The sequence below is a fragment of the Psittacula echo genome (genome assembly GCF_963264785.1).
Source record: "Psittacula echo genome assembly, chromosome: 15".
Taxonomy (NCBI): domain Eukaryota; kingdom Metazoa; phylum Chordata; class Aves; order Psittaciformes; family Psittacidae; genus Psittacula; species Psittacula echo.
Window position 1 is genome coordinate 10590147 of NC_137751.1, and position 22023 is coordinate 10612169.

Consider the following 22023-nt stretch of genomic DNA (forward strand, 5'->3'; position numbering starts at 1 on the left):
AACCCTATAAAAAGCTACAGGGTACTAAAGTCACATTGAAACCAACACAGAAAATCTCAGTAATTAAAGTGGGACAACGATGGCATCCTTAGGACACTTGATATAACAGTAGTTAGTTGAGAAATGTCTTTTGGGCTTAGCTTGAGACCATGTAGGTCAAGTTTCAGCTCTCTCTCTGGCACAGATCTTCTGGAGGACCTTGAACACGTCCAGTGGATACCCTCCCTCCAGCTGTGCTATGTTGGCAGCAGAGATGACTTTGAGAGCCACTGCTGGAGGATTTCAGATGTGCTCCATGGCCAAGCCCTTACCTGCTTCAGCCAACGCTACTGAGGATACAAAAGACCTGCTATTTAAGCCCATCAGCTAATTCTGACCAGGGAGAGTTGGCAGAGCTCCTGGGAACATCACAGTCAAAGGCAGGATGCGACAAGAAGCTCTGGCAGGAGACAGGAACAAGCAGCTGTGAATATTGTACCATAAATTCTTCCTCAACACAGCTGCCCGTAGATTGCACATCTACGTGTTGAGATACCACCTCCTGAGCAGCCTTGAACTCAGCACAAGCTGCAAAGCCCACCTAAGCATAGAGTAACCACCCATTCAGCCCATGCAGAGCTCTATCACACTACAGCTGAACTGTTATGGGGAGCAAACCCTAGTAATTCAAAGCTATCTAATGCAACTCAAGTACACGGATGACCTTTGTTTCTCTGTGCTTTATTCACATCTGAGAGAAGCTGAATTAACAACCCCACTTCCCAAAGTGTTCTCTGCACAAATGAGCTGGAGACTGAAAGTTCATCAGGCAGTTCAGTTATGGCAACTACAGAGCTACCTTAAAACATAAACCCAGCCTTGAACTTGAATCATCAACAGAACTTAAGCAGAAGCTTGAAGCTCTCTGGTGAATCAATAAATCAACACCATTATCTTTGCATCTAGGAATACTGAGGCAGATTGGTTTCTCACTGATGTTTGCGTAAGAAACTAATACAAGTCAAGGGAGTTTTCTGCTGATGCCAGACTGATTATATTTTTAGTTCTGTAAACAAGCTGTCAAAAGACCTCGGGCAAGTCCTGTAATGGTTCTGTGCCTTAGTTTCTTTCTTTTTCATACAATAAGCAACACCTCCTTCACAATGGGATTTCAACAGAGGCTTTTTGATAGGCTCCAGGCTATTTCATATGAAAATCTAGCTGCTGAGGTCAGCTTGCTGATTTGAAAGACTTAAAAAGCTCTATGGTGGAGAAATAATGGAAAATGAAGGACATGGGGTGAAAAGTCCCTGAGAGCTTCCTCTTGGACAAGGTGGACACAGTCCAAAAATTCTTTATACTTTCTTTTCCTCTCCCCTCTCCCAGAGGTGGTTTTCCATTGTGTATGTGTTGAATGGTAGGTTAGCTGGAGTCAAGCCAAAGAGAGAGGTAGATGCTTGCCTTTGTGGTCAGAGGAGGGAGGGAGGGAAGGATTTCCTATTGCAGAACAAAGCTGAGTTATTGATAACAAAATCCTCCAATGTGCTGACCATTAGGAAATGCTGGCCCATTCTTTGCATGGGGGGATTTGCACAAGTACTTCGAGTCTGGGGAAGCTATTCTAATTCAGTAATGCCGACCTTTCTGGACAGCTCTCGCTGGCGCTCAGAACTAAGCAGAAGAAGAAGGTTTTTTTCTTTATCTCTTTCACTGTCACTTTCCTTTTCAGCAAGTAAAAAATAAATAACAATAGGATAGGCTGCAGAAGGCCTTTGGAAGAAATGGGGAACTTCAGGTTGTTCTTGCAAGCTGACAAACTGCTCTGGCCGCCAGAAGAGAGAGATGCTCTTCCAGTGTACACTCACCATTAGTATGTCTGCTGTGATAGCCCAGTTCGAAAACAGAAGAGTTTCTCCGATGAAAATGCAAATCTGTTGTAAAAAAAAACCACACAAAAAGGAGAAGATTTATTCACTTGGCATTCAAAGGAAAAATAACCTGTCACAAACTTCCCTTTGTTGCTTATTTGTCTCAAACCTACACAATATATTTCTTGTTACTGTTGTGGTTTATCCTGAGTATTAGAAAACCACAGACTTTCTCAGAGCTCTAGAGGGTTGGCCCGCAACTTCGTCAGTGCAAACTGTTCTGATCTATAGAGCAGCTGCATAAAAACCTGACACATTTGCTTACAGAAGAACATGAAAGCCAGCAAGAGGAGACAGGCCCATCTCCATCCCTACTTCCATCATTCTGTTCCAGAAAACAGTTAGAAAAGGTGAGAAGGCCACAACTCCCCAAAACACAGTCATTTTCATCACGAGAAATCAAGTTATGTGTTTGGCTCTGTAGCAAACCATATGAGGTTCACCACCCACTAAGTGCAAGCTCCCTTTCCTCCTGATAGCATGTTGCTGTCCTTTTTGAGGGGGACGTAGGTATAGGCACTATAATGACTCAAGCATTACATTAATAATATCTATGTAGAACCAAGACAGGACCTAACTATGGGTTTTGCAATATCAGTGTCTTACAGTGAAATGTAACTCTTGAGTCTGTGGAGATGGAGGAGGAACTGCAAGAATGGCAGCTATGGCACTGTGTGACCACCAAAACTGTCTTTCCCTCAAACCGGCTGAGATTGCCTAAACCCCTCAGACCATCATGTCACTGCCAGGAATAGCTTGCTCTATTTAGTAAGTCTTATGCATTGACCTACAGAAAGCTTCCTGTATTTGTTTTTAAAACTATCTGTTTCCCATACATTCTCCCTCCCTATCCCCTCTTTTTGTGACTGGATCTGCTTCCTCCATGATGGTGTATGAGCCAGTCATTACAACCCAGCTGGTCAGCTAGGAAATCTCCTCTTCCCATTTTCCCACTGCTCTGCCTTGAATTTGGCTCCCAGTGGCAATGACAACTGCCAAGCTAAGAAACACAGCTCCAATGCACCAAGGTGCTGACAGGAGTAGAAACCACATGTCATGTAGCAAGGGCATATCAGAGTCCCAGGTGGGCTCTCAGGACCTGCTCTGAAATCCATCCTACTACAGCTTTGCAGCTCCTGTTGCTGGGGTTCTGTCGCTGGATAGATTAAATTGAGCTTGGGAAAGATGCAATCACGCTTCTGAATGCAGCGACATGCCCTGCCTGTTCCTACAGTGTTGCAAACAGGCAACTGTTTGCCTTAAGGTTATATGAATTACATACACGTAAGACACATGAATTGTTACACACAGCGAGTAGAACTTGCTCCATTCTGCAGGAATTCAGCACAAGTCCTGTAAATAAATCACTGGAATGCTACCAGCTTCAGAGCACATCAGTTCAGAATTGTGGAACGTGTGTTTCACCTGACACGCTTCCAAGAAACACATGATTTATGTGTGGATACTGGTAAAAGAGGAGCAAAAGGAAGATCAAAAAGTAGGACAAAAGATACATTTTTAAAAGTCTGTCCTTCAGCTGCTAATGGGAATTGACACAAATGAGTTCATCTGCTGCAAAGGGCATTTGAGGATATGTGGCATTTCTGCTGGAGAGAGACCCTAGGGATGCTTACTGCAAATAGGGCAGCCTCCAGAACAGATCAGTAGCTCCTGAAATGGTCACGGCTTTGACTCCTCACACACTTTTAGAAGCCCCATTTTACACTGAGATTTCAGCTCTCCAGATACCTCCTCTTCCGAACCCAGCTGTGTTGTACAATATCTCACCATCTCCATTGCGTATCCAGCTGCTCATCTGTGATGAGCTGACAGAAGTTATCACCCCCTCAAGTCTTCCTGTCTATATGATCAGTTAGCAAACTCTAATTCCTCCAAATGATAAAGTAGGTTTCAGAGGGGTCACACCAGCAGCCTTTACAGCAAGATCTAAGCAGGTTATAAACTTCCATGGCCATTTGCAAGGTACATATCTGCCTACATCTTCATTAGTTGTATTCCTCTCTGAAATGGTGGGTAAGACACCCACACGTGCTCTTGAATTCGAGGCAAGTCTAACTGCACCTCACTGTTGGACAATATCCATGCCTCAAGTCCCCAAGTTGAGACTGAGATGCTGTAAAAGCTCTATGGCAAGGTTTTACCCCAGGATTTGCTGTTTCTGCAAGATCATAAAGTGTCTTTAAGGAATTGAAATAGATGCTGAAATTGAGGTACAACAGGAACTTGGAACAGTGTCAAAAGGAAGGCAAAGCAAAGCATCTCTCTCCAGTCATCTGGAGATTTAAGCTAGTGTAAAATCTGCTGTTGAAATATCTGAGTAGTGTGATACAGTGATGCCATACAGCTAATGGGTTTCAAGAGACAGGGTTGAAAACCAACATTTCAAAGAGTACATATTTCAGAAAGACTGGGACCCAAAGATATGCAAATTGCTGTTGTAAGGAGCTGAACTACAACACACAAATCCACATGGTGCATGGAAAACAGAATAAGAACTGACTGCACTGTACAGACAAGCAAGATAGTAAAAGAGAAATACAAGTGTCTGGGCAGCTCAGTGATATACAATGCTGTTTTATTCCACCTTTCCAGCTATTTCTACCACTGCCAGTAATGTACAGGAAGAGTATGAAAAGACTGGATGGAAGAAAGAAGCGTGTCTACCTGCTCCAGGTAGGAACGGCTGCTGCAGAACTGGAATAGCAGCTGCCCTCAGGGACCAAAACCACCTGCAAGACAGGACTGAGCTGAGGAGAGAAAATACCTGTGTTCAGGGGAGGAAGAGAGCAGGCAGCTGACATGAAAAACTCCCAGCTGTTAAGCAGGGAGGGAGATGGTGAGCTGGTGGCCACCACAGCTCAGTGTGAGAACACACCATCTCATAGGGACCCGTCTAAATGCTTGGAAGTGATAATTTTAAGGCTTTGAGCCAATGAGGGATCCAAACCCAGTAACCCTTCAATTTTAGCATGGTGTGATCAATGACACAAGTCTAAGGACAGTCACTAAATAGAAGGCCTGCAAATCCCACCCTGTGGAACAGACCTGAACATTGCTCTTGCCTTTCATGGGCATACAGAACTCAAGGATGCTGTTTCAGGATGAAAGCCAGGACACAGCTGTCAAGGAGGCTGAGATGAGAAACCCCTTAAAGGTTTACTGTATTCTTTCCAGAACAAGCGATGATCATGGATTTTGAGATAAGGAAAGTAACCTAGCCCGTTACATACTGTTCACCGTATCTAGATGCTCCAGAATCAAAGAACAGTCTCCTTTATTTTGGACCAATGAGACTTAAAACAGAGAATAATGAGAAACTGCTACACCATGCAACCTTGCAAGTCTCCGAGTGAAAGGCAAGGGAATTAAACACTCTGGAAGTCTGTAAGTTTGGAATAGCATTGAATGGCATGGAAAAACAAGGGCTTGCGTCACAGATAATCTAACTCCAGGTTATTTCGAAACATTAAAGATCTAAGCTACCCTGACCCTTTGTAATTCAAGAATCCTCAGTGTTGCAGAGGCAAACCGAAGTTAAATATCTTGTCTGCTGTCACGTGTAGAATCTATAAATAGAGTTCAGAGCTCTGATTTCCCAGTTGGCACACTAATGAGACTTAATCTCCTTTCTGTGCAGCAGACTTCCAGCAGCAGAGAGAGCACATTTAGAGCTACAGAGAGCCTGTGTTACCTGCAACAAATAATGTTTCAGCCTAACAGCATCAGCAAACAGGCTTATATTCCTCGTACCTCCTCTATATGCAGCTATAACTTCCTTTGCAACTCACTGACTCTTTATTAGATTTACTGCTCATGGATACCAAAATAAATTGTTTCTAAGACTGGTTAATAATATCAGCTATATTTATATATTTGAACAATGCAGCCACATGGCTATTAAAATAAGAAAAAAAAAAAAGATGAAAATGAGACAAATAACCACTTTGTGTTGCAAAGTTTTCGAGAACAGTATTTCCAGCTTAGAAAGGGAGGATTTTCTGCATAAAGGGACTAAACAGCACAAATGAACACGTCTGTCGTAAGGTCTGAGAAAGGAGAAAATCACAGGTTTAGCTGCACAGAGGTAGAGGGATGTGACAGGTCTCTGCCCTCAGAGATGGCTGACAATGAAAGGAGAGTTAATGCTTCACCAACCAGTAAGACCCTCTGCAGATTGTCTGAGGTGATCATTTTCCTGCTGAATCAAAGGTTAGTTCTGCACCATGCCACAAACCAGAGGACTTTGTGACACTTTCTAAATAGCCAGAGTAGGCATTACTGGTTCTGACTTAATGCTTTTAAACTCTCACTCTTTCTTCTTGTGTTGCCCCTTGACAGCTATTGAAATACTCAGAAAATATCCATGGCTAGGCTAGTGCTAGAAATCCAGAGACACAAGGACCCACAGTGGATGGGTTGGTTACTTGTGAATGAATTCTCCTTGCTGGGTGGAGCATCCACCCTCTGCAGAAACTAAGGTGGGCTTTCAGAAATTATCCAACTACTCCAACCATCTCATGCTCTCCTTCAAAAACTACTCCCAGGTCCCAGGCTTCTCTCTATCACATTTAAGGGGAACCTGGAACCTGCTCAATGTACTGGGTTTCTACTCTCTACTGAAAGCAAACTTCTAGCCTGAGGCTGGAATATTACACTTGAGGTCTTCCTTTTCCCTTCAGTCCATTTGTCTGGATCTATCTGATGTCTGTTTACATACTTTGATTAAAAACACTCAATCTGCATTTGTGCAGCTCCAAGTATTGTGAGTTCCTGGGCCACGGACTAGGACTTTCAGGTGCTACGGTAATACAGATAGCAACAAATCGAAATTACACTGTCATTAGTATCGATCTGCAGCAAGCTAGTTAGGGAAATTAATGGTAGCCAAAAGCATGCCCACAGACAAATTATACTGTAATTATAACTTGGTACCACAGCAGCTACAATACCCTCATTGTGAGTGAAGCAGACAATTTTCCTGCACCAAAACATTAGGCAAGAGCAATAGAGGGATGGATAGAGGGATAGATAGGACAACCCAAAGGCGGGGAACTGTAGGTTTCCACGCATGCACTAAAACCCCAGCTCTGATTCTGATGACAGTTAGTAAGCAGGGATAAGCAGTTGAGATACCATTTTTCTTCCAGGCACATCTAGATAGCGCCAAAATTCCAAGGGGCAAAATGAAGGACATTCAGAAGGGGAAAAGCAAGACCTGCAGGGAACAAAGCACAGAGTCTTCTAAGGAGTTCTGTAGGGAGAGTAAGAGCGAGACTGGCATATGGAAAGGATTATACTTACATAGGCTCCCACAATGCTGCTCTTGGCAGCCACGAAGATCAGACAGATGAAGATGGCTGATCCTAGCATGCCAACAGCACAGACAAGAGGATCAGCTCGCTGGGTTTTTAACCGGCACCATTTGGTTGCCCCTGCCCCTGTGATTACACCCAGGAAACCAGTGAAGCATGTGATTGCTCCGAAGATCAAGCTATTGAAAACAGAAAAACAGGAGAGACAGTTGGGGGTTATTTTTTGATATTTTTCCCCTAAAATGGGCATGATCTTTGAACAAATTATTAGGGGGAAGTGACGAATGGAAATCTGTACATTGGCTTGGTGAACTTAAACTGAAATGAATGAGCTCCCCTGCTGAGTGCTTGTGATTTTAGCACTCTTTCCCTACAATTAAGAAAACACAGCATATGAAATTCAGCCTCACACACAGGCGTTGATCAACGTGCAAAGAGGTGCAAAGGGCTCATACTGCTTCTCTGTGTGGAACTGAGCTTCTTATAAAGTGCATTGTACAGCTAATTATGTGTGCACAACGCTACGTAGTAAATTGCACATTGATCATGTGAGGGGAAATCATGGACAGAACAGGCGTTAGGAAGCTTAAGGGAAAGGAAACCTAACAGGACTCTAAGTACCAGTGACTTTCAACATACTCAGACTTTCTAGCTCCTTTTGAGACCACTTCAAAGAAGTCTTCTTTTGCTGTTAGGTTACACATTAGAAAACTGTTAATTTAAATGTAAAAAGCCAGGAGCTGTCAAGGATTCTCTGTATTGTATGCGCAGGACTTGGATTACAGAGTCTTTGGCAACTACATTACAGTGGCTCCAGGGCAGCTTAAAACATAGGTGTCATCAAGGAGTGGAAAACTTCTCCTTGTAAACAGCAGATGGGCAGCCAGACTGGAGCTGTATTTTCTGCTCACTGCAGGTTTGCAGAACAGACTGAGGCTGCCCGCTGGACACTGCAAGTTAATGGTATTTCAAACCACTGCTTTACTTGAGATGGGACTGTGTCAGCTAGAGCAAGGTTTGCCTAATGTGATTTTTCTTTCACAAGCTAGGAATAAAAAGCTGACAATATTTCAATCTGCATTCACCTGGAGAAGTGCTTTTTTAGCATTTTATGGTTTGTGCCATTAAAGTAAAGCACTAAACAATGAATTACTTTTCATAGCTTTGTGCTGCAAGTGATTTTATATAACTGGGACTGAAAAACCAAAGCACTGTATCACATCAAGCACTCCAGAGCAAAGTGTCCTGGATCTCTGCTCCATCCTTCAGCAAACTCAGCACATGCAGTAGAATACAGAGCAGTGTCTGTAAATAGAGCAGTCAAGTCCTTCCTCACACAGAAACAAAAGTCTTCAGGGTTAGTCCCTGCAGCCTTTAGAGGAACCAGTCCAGCCTCTGAACTGCAGCCACCACTGTGGCTACCCAACCTGCCGGCTTATTCTGCTGCTATCACAGATAAGTATGGGTCTTAAGAAACCAAATTCTCAGCTCTCCAAACATCCTCTAAGGCAAAGACAAAAGTCTCTTTTCAACTACTGCACCACAGCCTGGGAACTGAGACAGAGCTGAGGTCATTGCTTCTGGTTTGACTTCATGCAATGAAGAAGAGGAATAAAACCTCGTTTACAATCCCAGCATTTCCTACCATTGTTTCAAAGACCCAGAGGAAATTACAGACATTCTAGTAACCTGACTCCATGGGACTTGCCTGTTTCCTGTGAAATAAGCCCCCACCCCCTTTTCCCCTCTTTAAAGCAGTGGAGTATGAATCTCACCTATCTTTGGTGCCACAGGGCTGTGAGCTGCAGGTCTCTGCTGTCTTCTGCACCACCTGTGCTCTGTGAAGGTAGAGAGGGATCCACATGGCAAGTGCCCCTGTGGCAAAGGACACAGCTGAGGTGGCCAATGAGGAGAACACGTAGCTGCGGCTGCGGAGGCACAAGAGGCAAAACCAAGAGAAGGTTTAGTGGGAGAAGTGAAAAAGCAGGAGCCCCACAACAAGAGCCAGTGCTTCAGTGACAAAACACAGTGTTCCCCCACAGTGGCCACCTCCCTTTGCCAAGGGGCAGAGAAGATACAAGGTACAAACTAACAAAGAATAAGAGGCATGAAATACTTTTTCATATGTGATGCTCCATTGAGAATAATGCACTTCAGAAGTGCTTCATAGAGACCATTGTTTCATGGGACCATTTCAGAAGACAATCAGTACTTGGCCACTAAGACATGATGTGTTAGTTGCAGGGTTTTCGCTGTAACAGCAGCTGTTTACCTGGGTGACCAGTTTCATTCCTCCCTCACCATTCACACACCATTTCACAGATTACTACTTGAATAAACCACCAAAATAAGTAATATAAAAAGAGTGTTAAATTAACCATCATCACTTTTCATAGTCCTTTGATACTTGACGACAATACCAGGAAAGCATTCTAAAAATGAAGGACACCACAAGTTTCCCATCAGAATTCCAATGTAACGCTGAATTCACATGGGCAAGTATTAGCACACTCAGACACAAGCTTTCTGGATGCAAGTAAGCTACTTAAACACTTGTGAGCATGCAGTATTTTATGCACATACACAAGCACTCAAGCACATTCAGTGCTCGTGCATTCAGTCACATGCGGTTGTATAAACATACATTTTTAAACTTGCCATGTAGTGCAAGCTTTTGTGTATATTCTCTTAGATGGCTCTGCCATTTAACCCTCTTTTCCCCTCAGCAAAGTCTCTCTTTCAAGGAAAAAAGGATCTAAGCATCTGAACAACAGTGGGGCAACAATTGAGGAGCACAGCAATTTCTACACTACAAAAGCTTTGATTTGTCTGAACTACGAGCCAAACAAAGCCGACTCTCTCTTAGATCTCAATCTTGGAAAGGCTAGAGCAAAAGCTGGACTCCATCACTGTCAATGCAGTTGATACCTCGTGAAAATGTAACTGATTTTCTTTCCTAGGTCCACAGACTAAGCTCCCTGGAACCCCCTCTGTATTGCCACTTTCCAGTCTCACAGTGCTAAGTAGTAGAGGCCATGGGATGTTCCAGTTAAGCACGAGAGGCAAAGCATGCTTTTTATTGGAGTGCTCTTACTTTCTAATCAGAGCTTTCATGTCCCTCAGCCATGAGGTCCGAGCCTTCAGCTGTCCTCCAAGTTGTTCAACATTTCCTCTTTTAGCAGCAGGTACAAATATCAAGATGAGTGTCCCTGTTATCATTCCCAGGAGTGGAGATACCTGCAAGAAAGGATCAGGGAATTAGCACAGGAGTCAGCAGGGTTTGCTTTGACAAAGTCAGTAAGACGCAGATTACATTAGCGGTGTTTCAGTGACTGGATTCTCTACAGCTAGCCTGAATCTGTAAGCACCTGAGGCATCTGCTCCTTTCCTTCCTCCCTGTCATTCCCTGGACTCTTATCTCACTCTGGAAGCATGCAGCTTTGAGAACACTCTGTTTAAGGCAGTCCGTTTCTCTGTGGCACTGGAGCACCAAGTTCATCTAAATACAGTTCTTCAGTGATGCTCGCCTCTTTGGAAACCTACTCCCAGCTGGGCCAACTAGATCCTGGGAGAGGGCAGGAGCCTTTTAAAGGCAATGAAACCACGTGAAAGGTTTCTGGAGGCAGACAGCATGCTGGCTTTGAAAATCCTTGCTTGACGTGCATCCCTCTTCCACCTAACCCACAATGGCTTCCCATTTTCAGGCAGCTTTCTCGGATCACCTCAGTGGACAGCAGACCAAGAAACATTGGAAATTCAGGCTAGGAGACAGGAAAACTACACATTCAAAGGTTAGGTTTCCCAGTTTCCAATCCTTTCTCCCAAATACCAGACAAAGATACAAAGAGCCCACCGTGTTTTGCAAGCTACAGACACGATTCTTGTTTTGACACTGAAATTCCATCACTGCCAGAATGGAAAACAGCTCTGTTAGGAAAATAGGAACATGGATTTTCACTACGCTATCATCTCTTCTATACATGCTATTTTACAAATAAATTCCTATTCCAAAACAAATATGCTTCTAATAATAACCTGAGAATGGTCTTTACACACAGAGCAGCATTTCATGGCCAAAGATGACAAACCCAGAATACTTCTAGGGCAGGGAAGACAAAAAGAAAGCGAGAAAAATCCCTCATCCAGGAATAAATGAAGCCTCAAACTGCATCCTTATTATGCTTGAACACAAGATACAGCACTGCTAAAGACACATGTAAATGCTGGGCCATGTAAAATAAAGTCTCTGATTTTTTATCTGAAGGCTTAATCCCCCAATAGGACAGCATCTGCTGATACTCAGGAGTGCTCCAGTGAAACCTTAACGTTACTGCTAGATCCAGAGACAAAGCTGCCACTTCCCGATGTGCCCTTTGGTCTTCTTCAGCCCGCTAAGGTACAGATTATTCCTGACTTCTCCTGGATTTGGAGAGCACAGAAGATCCCAAAGGGAGGCATCGCTATCACAGCTTGCAAGAGCATAGTAATTGCCACAGGGACAGAGGCTGCTTTACACTGATGTCTGGAAGTTTCAACGTGTGCTGTTTGACTACAAGAACTAAGCAATGCTGTCCAAAGCAACCACCACAGAAGTGTGCAGCCTGTCAGATCCCTATCATTTTGCACAGTCAGGGAATGACATCAATGTGTCATTCATAGTGGAAATCATGACCCCATAAGGGGTCTTGCAGAGAGCCTGGATTTCTCAGGATAACTATGGAGACTTCATCTGAAGAAAAAGATGCTCGTAAGGATTTCTTTGCACTAACTAATCATTTGGGTTTTACAGCTAGAAACACAAAAACACTTGCTCCAATGTATCAACCCCATTGCAGCCCACTGACAGGAGGAAGGGCTTTGCGGTTTCTTACTCCTTGTGCTTGCCTCTGCTGGAAGTTAATTTTACCCTTGAAGTATTTCTGCTACCGAATGAGGTGGCCATCCTCTTGGTGTGAAGCTGGAGGTTATTCAACTTGCCATTTCAGATTCACAGCTGGAACCTGTGAATCTCTGCTCTCTTAAGGGCAGATGAACTGTTCATGGTGATTTTCCTGGCTCTGCTTATGCTTGGTGGACAGTGAGGGAATGGCCTCTGTCACAGAAAGGCACATTCGCTTGAGATGAGAACCCATGTATTTCATCACCGGCTGTTATAAATGGTGCTGGCTTGAACTTCATGAGATGCATTGCCTCCCCAATGCCAGAGCCAGGGAATGCACCTCACGGGGCTCATGCTACCAGCAATGCCAGAGGTCAGAAAACAGTTCTGCTGGGCCACTTCCTCTCAGCTCTTTCAAGACATCTTTGTCTGCAGGATCTGTTTGTGTGTATGCGATTGGAGTGTATTATCTTTTCAACACATTTATCAAGGTCCCAAGAGGTTAAAATAGAAGGAAATGGACTGTCTCAGGGCAGAAAAACAAGCGGAAATTGGAACAAAGTGTTTTTTCCTCAAAGCAGGAAGCCATTCTCAGAGTTTCTTGACAGCAAGGGACTAAAAGACGGTGGAGTTGATTTAAGGCCAATGCCTCTTCTTCCCAACCCCATCAAGAAAGCATGGTTGACTGATAAGAAAGTGATCAGAAAATTCTTGCTCCCAGGGAGGGCAAAACACAACTACAATGGGCCAAACTCACATACCTTTCCCATTTGCTTAGAGAATGCATCTGCTATGCACTTAATATTCATAGATGTTTTCCAGTCCTTTACCCTCTATATTTAATGACAGGAATTGTGTGACAGAATTCTTCCTACCACTGATCTACCCATGCAACTGTTATTAAGATGTTTTAAGAGTGACTTACCCGCAATGCCCAGTGCCAGTCGCCAGCAACCTGCTTCACACTTGACCCAGTGATGTATCCCAAGCCACTGCAAGAAATACAAAGATGAGAGTCAATCAGAGCTTCAACAAGGCACCACAATCATAACTGTTCTTAAACCAAGATAAAGAGGCACACTCAGTTGTGTGTCCCCAGCTCTCTTTTCCTGCAGAAGAAACACAGGGGGATGAAGCAGACGGTGGCTGTGTAACTTTTCCTGCACTGTTGATCTAAAAATGCTCAGATCTGATGGAAATTTGGTCTCTGATCTCGAGTTCTAGCTGACCTTTCAATCGGCAGCGAATAGAAACAAAGCCTCAAAAAGAATTTATTTCCTAATTTAATTCCTACGTCAGGCCTTCCTGTGCACTAATACGAATAGTTGGCAATTTTATGTTAGAGCTCTCAATTTAGAAGTGTCCTTCAAGGACACACCAGATTCCATCATTAAGTTTTTTCTTGCCATTTAATAGTACTTGGTACTAATTATTCATGAAGAGACCACTTTCCATAAGCTTGTAAGAAAAACCAAGAAGAAAATGGAAGACAGTCAGATGGGAGACGTCAGACCTGAAGTTTGCAAATGCAAGATAAAGGAGCACCAGGACCTTCACCCACATGCTAAGAATCACACTGTGGTAACAAAAGGTGGCTTACAAGAGAGTAGATCCAGGTGAATGTAGCTATGCATCTCTCATAGTGAACTGAACAGATATAAATGTCCTTTTTTCAAAACTCAGCCATCACATGCCCTTATTGAACGGGTTGCTTAGTTTTGGAGCTTGCCGTCTATAATTACTCCAAAGCTGGTCTTGTTACACAGAGCAGCCCCAAAATGAAACCATGGATCCACACCTCTGCTGGATATTGAGATAATTCCGTTCCAGAACCAGGCTCAACAGGGTGACTATTTATCATGTCTTACTAACTATAGTTCACTGAATTCTAAATAACTGTCATCCTTGGCCCTCTTGGGAAGATATTCCATCCACCAGTTAAGGACTTGGCTATCTCTCTGTCCTCAAGGGCTGTTTGTGAGTTTTATCTCAGGGATGTGTGCTCTAGCTTGTAAAATTCACCACCCTAAACCAGAAGTTTTCCGTTGAGTTGTGGGGGATGAAACTGCTGCCCATGTTTTCCCTGCTGGAAATGAACCCATGATGCCCTTTCTGCACAGGTTGTTGTTCAGCTCTGGAATCTGTATGGAAACTGTGGGAACCAACCCTGCCTACAACGTCATGATAGAGGCTCAACTATTATTTAAATAATAATATGAATAATAACAACAACAGACTCCCTCCTGTCCCAACTATCTGATATTGCACTGGGCTGATAAGGGAACTCAACTGAAAGAAGGTGCCAGAGGAAACAACTGCTCCAAATCCCAGTGTCTCTTGCTTTCGTCAAACATCTATGGGCTTGGTTTTCTTCCGCTGCTCTGCTTTAAGACTGAGTGTCTTAAGAATTATCATTATGGCTTCTTCAGCCTTGTTGCCTACAGTAGGATTCACTATTACTCCTAATTGCTGTTTCGGTGGCAATAGCACTAAACTGGACTGGCCACTGCTACTGCAACTATCAAGACATCCAAGACCAGCTTAGCTGCATTTTCCAAACTTAATCAGATTGGCCAAATTCAAGGCTGGAAAGAATTTGAGCTTGATTTAAACTCAAAATGTCAAGTTGTGTATGCTGTATAGCACACTCCTCTTGAAACCTCTGATATTTAGACTGGCACATAGAAGCAGGTGCCCATTTGAAAGTGCTCACTTTTGAAAACTCAGCTCAGTATCTTAAGGGATCTGGATTTGACAGTAACCTGAAAGAAATTGCCTGAAGAAGGCCTAGACCTCGCACGAACTGAAGCAATGATTCACTGAACCAATATAACATTATTCAAAATGATAATCTAATAATGCTAAAAAAAGTCAGCTAAAATATTTTGATTCTATTTCCAGCTCATTGCTATAAGAAAAAACATCCTTCCCCCTAATTCCCCAAAGTCACACGTGAAACAGTAACAGGGCTAGGAAAAGAATCCAATTCCTGCAACTAGTTAGTCACTGCTCACAATATTTTCCTGTCTAAACCATTCCAACCAAAGACAGAACTATCACCCTCAGCAACTCAAGATCTGTGTCAACTTACTTACCTGCCAAGAGGAATTGCAAAGTAGAAAACAGACAGCATAAGGGTCCGTGTGTTTTTGGTGAACAGGTCTCCTATGATGGTGGGTGCAATAGTGGAGTAACTCGCTTCACCGATGCCAACCAAGCCTCGGGACAGCACAAGAAGCCAGAAATACTGAGAAAAGAAATAAAACACATTAGTGGGTGTCCCCTTGGCTGTTGTGATTCGGGAGGGACAACAGCAAACTCCCTGCAAACAAGGAAATCTAATCCCTTGTGACTGCAAAGTGATCCCCTTGTATGCACTTCTCTTTTAAAACCTCAGACTCATTCCATTTGTCTCTTGCTGGGAGGAAAGGGATTATATTTTATGTGAGGATTTATCGGCATGAAAGAAAAGTAAGAACACTACATGTTTAATCAGCGACTCTCAAGGAGACATTTTAATGCAGGCAGAAGCCCCTCGGTTTGTTCTCAGGATGGAGCTCACTTGTTAAGCACAAGCGCGACCCTGCACTGACAGAGGAAGGTTTAGAGAGGTAGGTGACAGATCCTGCTCTGGGATCCAGGAAAAGCACAAACCCAGCCTCCTCAGCACGCCAAAGGGCAATACTGCTGAAATCCTAAAAGCTCTTCAAAGCTGTGAGAGGTGAACCTGAAATCCCCCAAACTCTACATTCTTTCCTTCATTAGAAGCTACTCCACTTTCCTTGAACATGTCCCTGTGCCCTCTCATAGCAGAATAGGGCAAAGGCATGGGCTACAAAAGGCATTAAGCTCCCCAAAGCCCCTTTAAATAAAAGGCAGTCCAACAGACTACAGAGATGGACTTTGCGTTCAGCACAGGACAGCCTAAAATGGACAAAAAGGAGTTGCTCATCTAACAGAATTTTCTTCATCTTCTCCCATTTCCCTCCTTCAGCCAACACTTTGTAAACGGCAAGGACCTGATTTTCAAGCCAGCCTTTTTCCCTACACTCGCAGTTTCCTGGGTGCTGCTGTGTGAAGGTATAAGGCACAATACTTTGATGCCTAAATACCTGATACATGGGCACAATCAAGTTCTCGGACTCTCTTAGCTTAAGCTACAACCTTCTTCAAACGGGAAGAAGTTGAGTTAAAGGGAAGTGACTGACTCTGTGCCCTACAGCAAAGCTAAGCCAGAGTACAGAGCTCTCATCCACAAACATGGAAAAAGCCATGCAGCCAACAAGCCACGTAGCCATCAAGCCACGTGCCTCAGTCATAAACACATCCATCAGCAGACAAAAATCTACCCCTGACGCGTTTGCTTTGTCTTCCCCACTGTAATCCCTTGTTGAAAGGAATTTCTTGAGGATTCCTGTAGTCACACAAAACAAATACTCCTGCACACTCTTCACTTCCTCTTATTTGGATGTAAATTCTGCCCCGATACCTATTTTCTGAGTGTGTACAAGTTCCTGGTTTGCTGGCAGGGCGTTTGCAGTGCTGCTATCATTCGTCTATCTCCCATCAGCTGCACATACGTAACAGAGACCTGTGGGTGTATGCAGAAAGGCCAATACCGTGACTCAAACCATTTAATTTATGCCAATTACCCAATGCTAAACCACTCCACTGCAGAAATATGCTGACAATGTTTGCTGCACAGGTAACCAATGCATTTGGAATGAGGAACAGTATTTCTAACGTGCTGAACGACTGAAGTCATGCAGAATTGGAAAACAGGGGAGCTGAAGGCTGATTCTGGTTTCTTAAGAGGTTCAGATCTGGATCCTGTCACCACCACAGAGAGGGTGACAGGCAAAATAGTCATCTGCCAGAGCTGCGATGAGTATGCAGACAGTGCTGGTTACACCTGTGAATGCACTGGACAGAAATTTCCTCCAAATAATGCTGTTACAAGGTTCCTCTTACAATCCTTGCGTAAAGCGGGAAAACTAAAGTTTTCCTATTGTGGTAAAGAGTGACTTGGTTTCATCAATACCACTGAATCAGAGTCCCAGTACAATGAAACCATCTGCAACAAGTAACATGTTCATTCTTCTTCCCCTGTTCCTCCCTGAATCCTCCTCCCTGGTTTGCCTCATCCTTATAACACTCCAAATATCTGTTTAATATTTAAACGATGCTCTCTAAAGCAGCAGTATCCATATTTAAGTCATAAGATTCCAGGTTCTGCTGGCAATAAAAGCAGTCTTACAAAAGCATAATCTACATAAAAACATGAATGGTATTGCCCTTCTGAAATCATATATTAAAGACTATGGACAATGCAGTATTTAAGAGTAACAACTAGGCAAAACATACTAAAATCCAAAAGAATATTAAGGAATTACTTATAGTTGCTTCTATGTTGTGCTTAGGTTTTAAGTTCTCTATCTACGATCAGAGAGCTAATGCTGCTTCTGCTGTTGAAAGATCTCTTCTGGATCTCTGGCTAGCCTGCATCCTTTTGGAACCTACACAATAAGATCATGCAGTCCTTTGTTACAGTAAGGTAGGAGCCAAAATCTTTCATCTCAAATCAGTCAGTCAAAACTTCTTGTCATCACAGGGACAGATGGGTGACTCCTCGAGACAAAAAGTGCTCCTTTCCAAGAGAGGCCCAATCTCCCCATCTTTCAAATGGGAAGAAAAAAAATCACAAGCACCAAAACAACTCCAAAATTCTCAAGCTACTACTCATTTGGAGGACAGATATGCCTTAAACCACTTACTTAGAAACCCCAAACCATTATGTGTGCAATATAGACAACAGCAGAGCCTACAAGAAATCTGGAGAGGGACTTTCTAAAAAGGCATATAGGGACAGGACAAGGGGGCACGGCTTCAAGCTGACAGAGGGGAGACTGAGCTGAGCTCTTATGCAGAAGCTCTTCCCTGTGAGGGTGCTGAGGCGCTGGCCCAGGGTGCCCAGAGAAGCTGTGGCTGCCCCATCCCTGGCAGTGCTCAAGGCCAGGTTGGACACAGGGGCTTGGAGCAAGCTGCTCCAGTGGAAGGGGTCCCTGTCTGTGGCAGGGGCTGGAGCTGGAGGAGCTTTAAGGTCCTTTCCAACTCAAATCAGTCTGGGATTCTATGAAGGTCAGAAATTACCCACACAGAGGAAGCATCATTCTCCTCTACGGCTGTAGCAGGACACTTTTACCATTTCCTTTGCAGTAGGTTTTCTCCCAAATGCTATTTCCTCTCTGCCCGACCAGAAGTTCTCAGCAGTTCAGCGAGACAAAAAGGGCTGACACCAGCCAAATTCTTCTCTACATTATCTGAACTTAAACGCAGTGCAGGCAGCTAAGATGTAACTGAATTTCACTGTTCCCCAAGCTGAAACTGATATATGTTAAAGCAGCTTACTCCTTTCTACTGCACTTTGAACTCTTCTGTAATTTGTTCATCTGTGCAAATAGATCTCACTCTGGCAGGGTAATTGCAAATATCCAAGTCAGCTTTCAGCACCTGAGCTTATTCCTTTTCCGCAGGTTAAGCCCAGCAACCTCAATATTCAGTGTCCTTTTCTCTGGGCCAGTGCTTGCAACGAAGGTTTTTTCCAACAAATAAACAATGCCTGGGAATTTCCCTTCAAGAGACGCCATCACCAGAAACTAGTGCACAGAGAAAGCACTCCTACGTATGTGAGGTAGCAAAGTGCAATGGACCTGTCCTCTTCTTCACATCTCCTAACCATATGGAAGGAAAAATAGACTCTAGCTCTAAAGCTGAAGAATTTACTACACTGTGATTTGAAGAATAACAACCCAAACGAGAAAGAAATTCAATCCCCCCCAATAGCTAGGAGTTTGGGAAAGGATACAACCCCTTACGCCTCAGATAATGTGTTGATTGCTAACAGAAATACGCTACCTATTAACTTCTAAAATCCTTTAAGTATCAGCAAAGCACAGGCGACAACAGTGATAGACCATAGGGTCAGATGGACCTGGTCTGACTGCTGCTGCCAATGGCACTACCCACTAGAAGCTGGGACACAATCCTGCCAGAATCTTCATCTGAAAAAACCTTTCCTGATTTAAATATTTCTGCTATGCCAAAAAACAGCGCATGTGTTGTCCCTGGAAAGTATAACATGGTTTATATTCACATTTTCATACTGACTTTACTCTCAAATCTCATGCACACATAGATGTTTGATGGCCTAGGACACATGACTAGCTTTAATCATGTTTGGACAAAGCTCCTAATTACACATTTATCCTAGCTGTATAGCCCATTGAGTAATTCATGGTTTAATGGGTCTAATTACAGCTTTAACTTCTTTTTCTTTTTTTAATTAGTTAACAAAAGGAATTAAGCCACAGTTCCTTAGAAGATTAGCTGCTAGTGATAAACCTATAATCTGCCAACTATGTGTTCAACTCTGAACCACCAGATTTACTGCCTAAAGAATCATATGATCCTTAAGCTTTGGTTATTAAGTATTTGCATTTGAATGTGGAGTAGCTTGTAAGGGTCTCATAAAAAAAGCTGAATACATTCTCCTTCCACGTGAGGAACACATGGAGTGATGAGATCACACAGAGCCAATCTAGTGCAAATCACAACTGGATGTGCTGGGTGTGCACAGCACCAGTGCAAGCCATGTTTTGAACTGGTGTTGCTGGTCTAAAAGAAGGATCTTTCACACTGCTACAGGAACTGCACCTGCACTCATTCCTATAGGAGGATACTTAATTAACCTCCTACAGAGTCTGCATTTAGGTTCTACTAAAGAGGACTCAGGACCATGGAATTCCATTTCTGCACTGCTGAAGTTTGCCTTCTTTTATTTTATAAACACTATGCAACAAGAATATAAACTAAGATATAGAATCAGGGCGTGCGTCCTTGTAAAGATGATGTGCAGAAAGCCATTCTTGCCACTGGACAGCTAAGATTGCCACACAAAGCCCAAAGTACGTATGTGTGGCATGACAATAAATTAAGGAGAAAGCACTGGAACTGACTTGATTTCCCTGTGTTTCTAGAGCAAACTTAGTTAAACTGTACTGCAGTTATACTCCTGTATTTCTACAGTTGCAGAGTCTTGCACTGACACTATCCAGGGCTCCACAGCAGTCACAAGTGATCAGTTAGATCAGCGGAAGACAGATAAATCTCATATACCACGGGAGTCAGCTCAGCAAAGTCAAACCCACAGGGCTCAAATGAGTGTTTAAGGGCTGCACAACAGGGGTCCCTTTTGACAGCTACACTCACGTGCAAGCATTTCCCTTTCCTGAGCACAGCCTGTATCTTCTGGCCAGGCAACCACTACACTCCAGTAAGTTTTCCCAACCATATCAGTACTTTGCAGGGATCTAAGTGGTTAAAGAGGACACACCGCACCCTTCACTGCAGGTACCAAAAGGTGCACCATTAACCATGATGCAAACCGAACTGGGAACATGCTTTTGAGTATCGGTTATTGTGACTAAGAGCATTGGCTCCTCACAGCTGAAACTCCATCTCATTAGCGGAGTCACTAGAGGAGCTGAGCAATGGAATGACATTACAATGCATGTGATATATTTGCTTAATCACCCAACACTCCAATTCTCTTAGCTCTCCCAGTAATGAAGGGGCCACCTTCAAGAAGCTGGAAGTTTCCAGGCCAAACAGGGACGCTGACATATCATGAAAGACAAGATGACTTTAAATGATGTGTCTGTATGGATGGCAAAGGCTACAGCAGAATAGATAAGCCTGAATACATCATCCATCTCTGTGTACCCCTAAAGCTTTACAGCTTTTGAATACATAACCAAGGCCTTCCATTGGTGGTTACAAGTCCTGGGTCCACACACTTGATAGGAATGCTGTGTCAAATCCAGATCTGGACCACAAAGTCACATGCCATACCTTTCAAAACATGACTGGTTCTAACTTTCCACTAATAAAAGGAGAATAAATATTGTAAAGAGCTACAGGGGGGTTACATTTTCAGTACTGGTGAATTGTTCTGTGCCAGTCCTGAAGAACATGTCTTCCTGTCAAGCCCAGCCCAGGCTTTTAAGTAATTGAATATTCATGCCAAATTTTGGCCATTTGGTGTATTACTGTCTGGGAGATCTTTGCGCAGGAACAAAGGATGACGAGTATCTGCCTTCATCTACAAGTAATCTTACCTAATCCCCCACGGGGATTGCCAGCACAGAGATCAAAATACAAAAGAACATGGGGGCAGAACTGTTTGCTTTGATGTTTTGGTGGTCAGTACTTTTCTCCCCATTAATAGAGTGCGTGAGTATTGTTTTCAGGATTTCCTCCAGCCAAAAGGAGTCGATTCGGTTTAATCTCTGGGTGGCACACATAATGACCAGCCAGGGCTCATGCTTGAGTGGAGTCTGGTTGGTGACAGGTTGATGAGTTGTCAGCTCTGATGCAGTGCTGGGAGCTATGAGTATTTTATCTGTTTTCTATAGATAAAAGTGCACTTACAAGTTCATGCTAGAGTTACCTGCTTGATAAATACAACTATAAACTTCTCACCTCCAACAAGATGTTCTTTCCTTATCAGACGTGAGTCACGCTACAGGGTAGGCTGAAGGAGATTCACTGCAGTTGCTGGTGCCCACTGCAGAGGAGCGATTGTGTTTAGACTCCTCTTTTCTCCCCTCTTTATGTGTGTCATCACTTACCCATAACCACTTTTCAATTCCCACCTCTTTACAACCACAGCTGCCTTTTAAGTCCCTACTGCAGACAACATTTCCCGTAACTTCTATCACTGCTGGATTCTATTTAAATTCTACAGCTCCCTCCCTGCAAACTGAACTCTTGAGGCTAAGTCCATCTTTCATCTCCACTTTCAAACTCGTTCAAGCCCTTCTCCTTTGCATGCAAGTCACAGAAT

General features: G+C 43.5%; 1 protein-coding gene across 1 annotated transcript in view; it reads right to left on the reverse strand.

The window, feature by feature from the left end:
- LOC308227393 (sphingosine-1-phosphate transporter SPNS2-like) overlaps window positions 1-22023 on the reverse strand; it is a gene marked incomplete at both ends in the record, with an annotated part of 122262 nt that overhangs the window by 30117 nt on the left and 70122 nt on the right. Inside the window, 6 exons of the mRNA XM_080629949.1 lie at window positions 1845-1910; window positions 7230-7419; window positions 9016-9168; window positions 10335-10477; window positions 13045-13111; window positions 15215-15366. Coding sequence (XP_080486075.1) covers window positions 1845-1910; window positions 7230-7419; window positions 9016-9168; window positions 10335-10477; window positions 13045-13111; window positions 15215-15366 — 771 coding nt within the window. The remainder of the gene's footprint in view (window positions 1-1844; window positions 1911-7229; window positions 7420-9015; window positions 9169-10334; window positions 10478-13044; window positions 13112-15214; window positions 15367-22023) is intronic.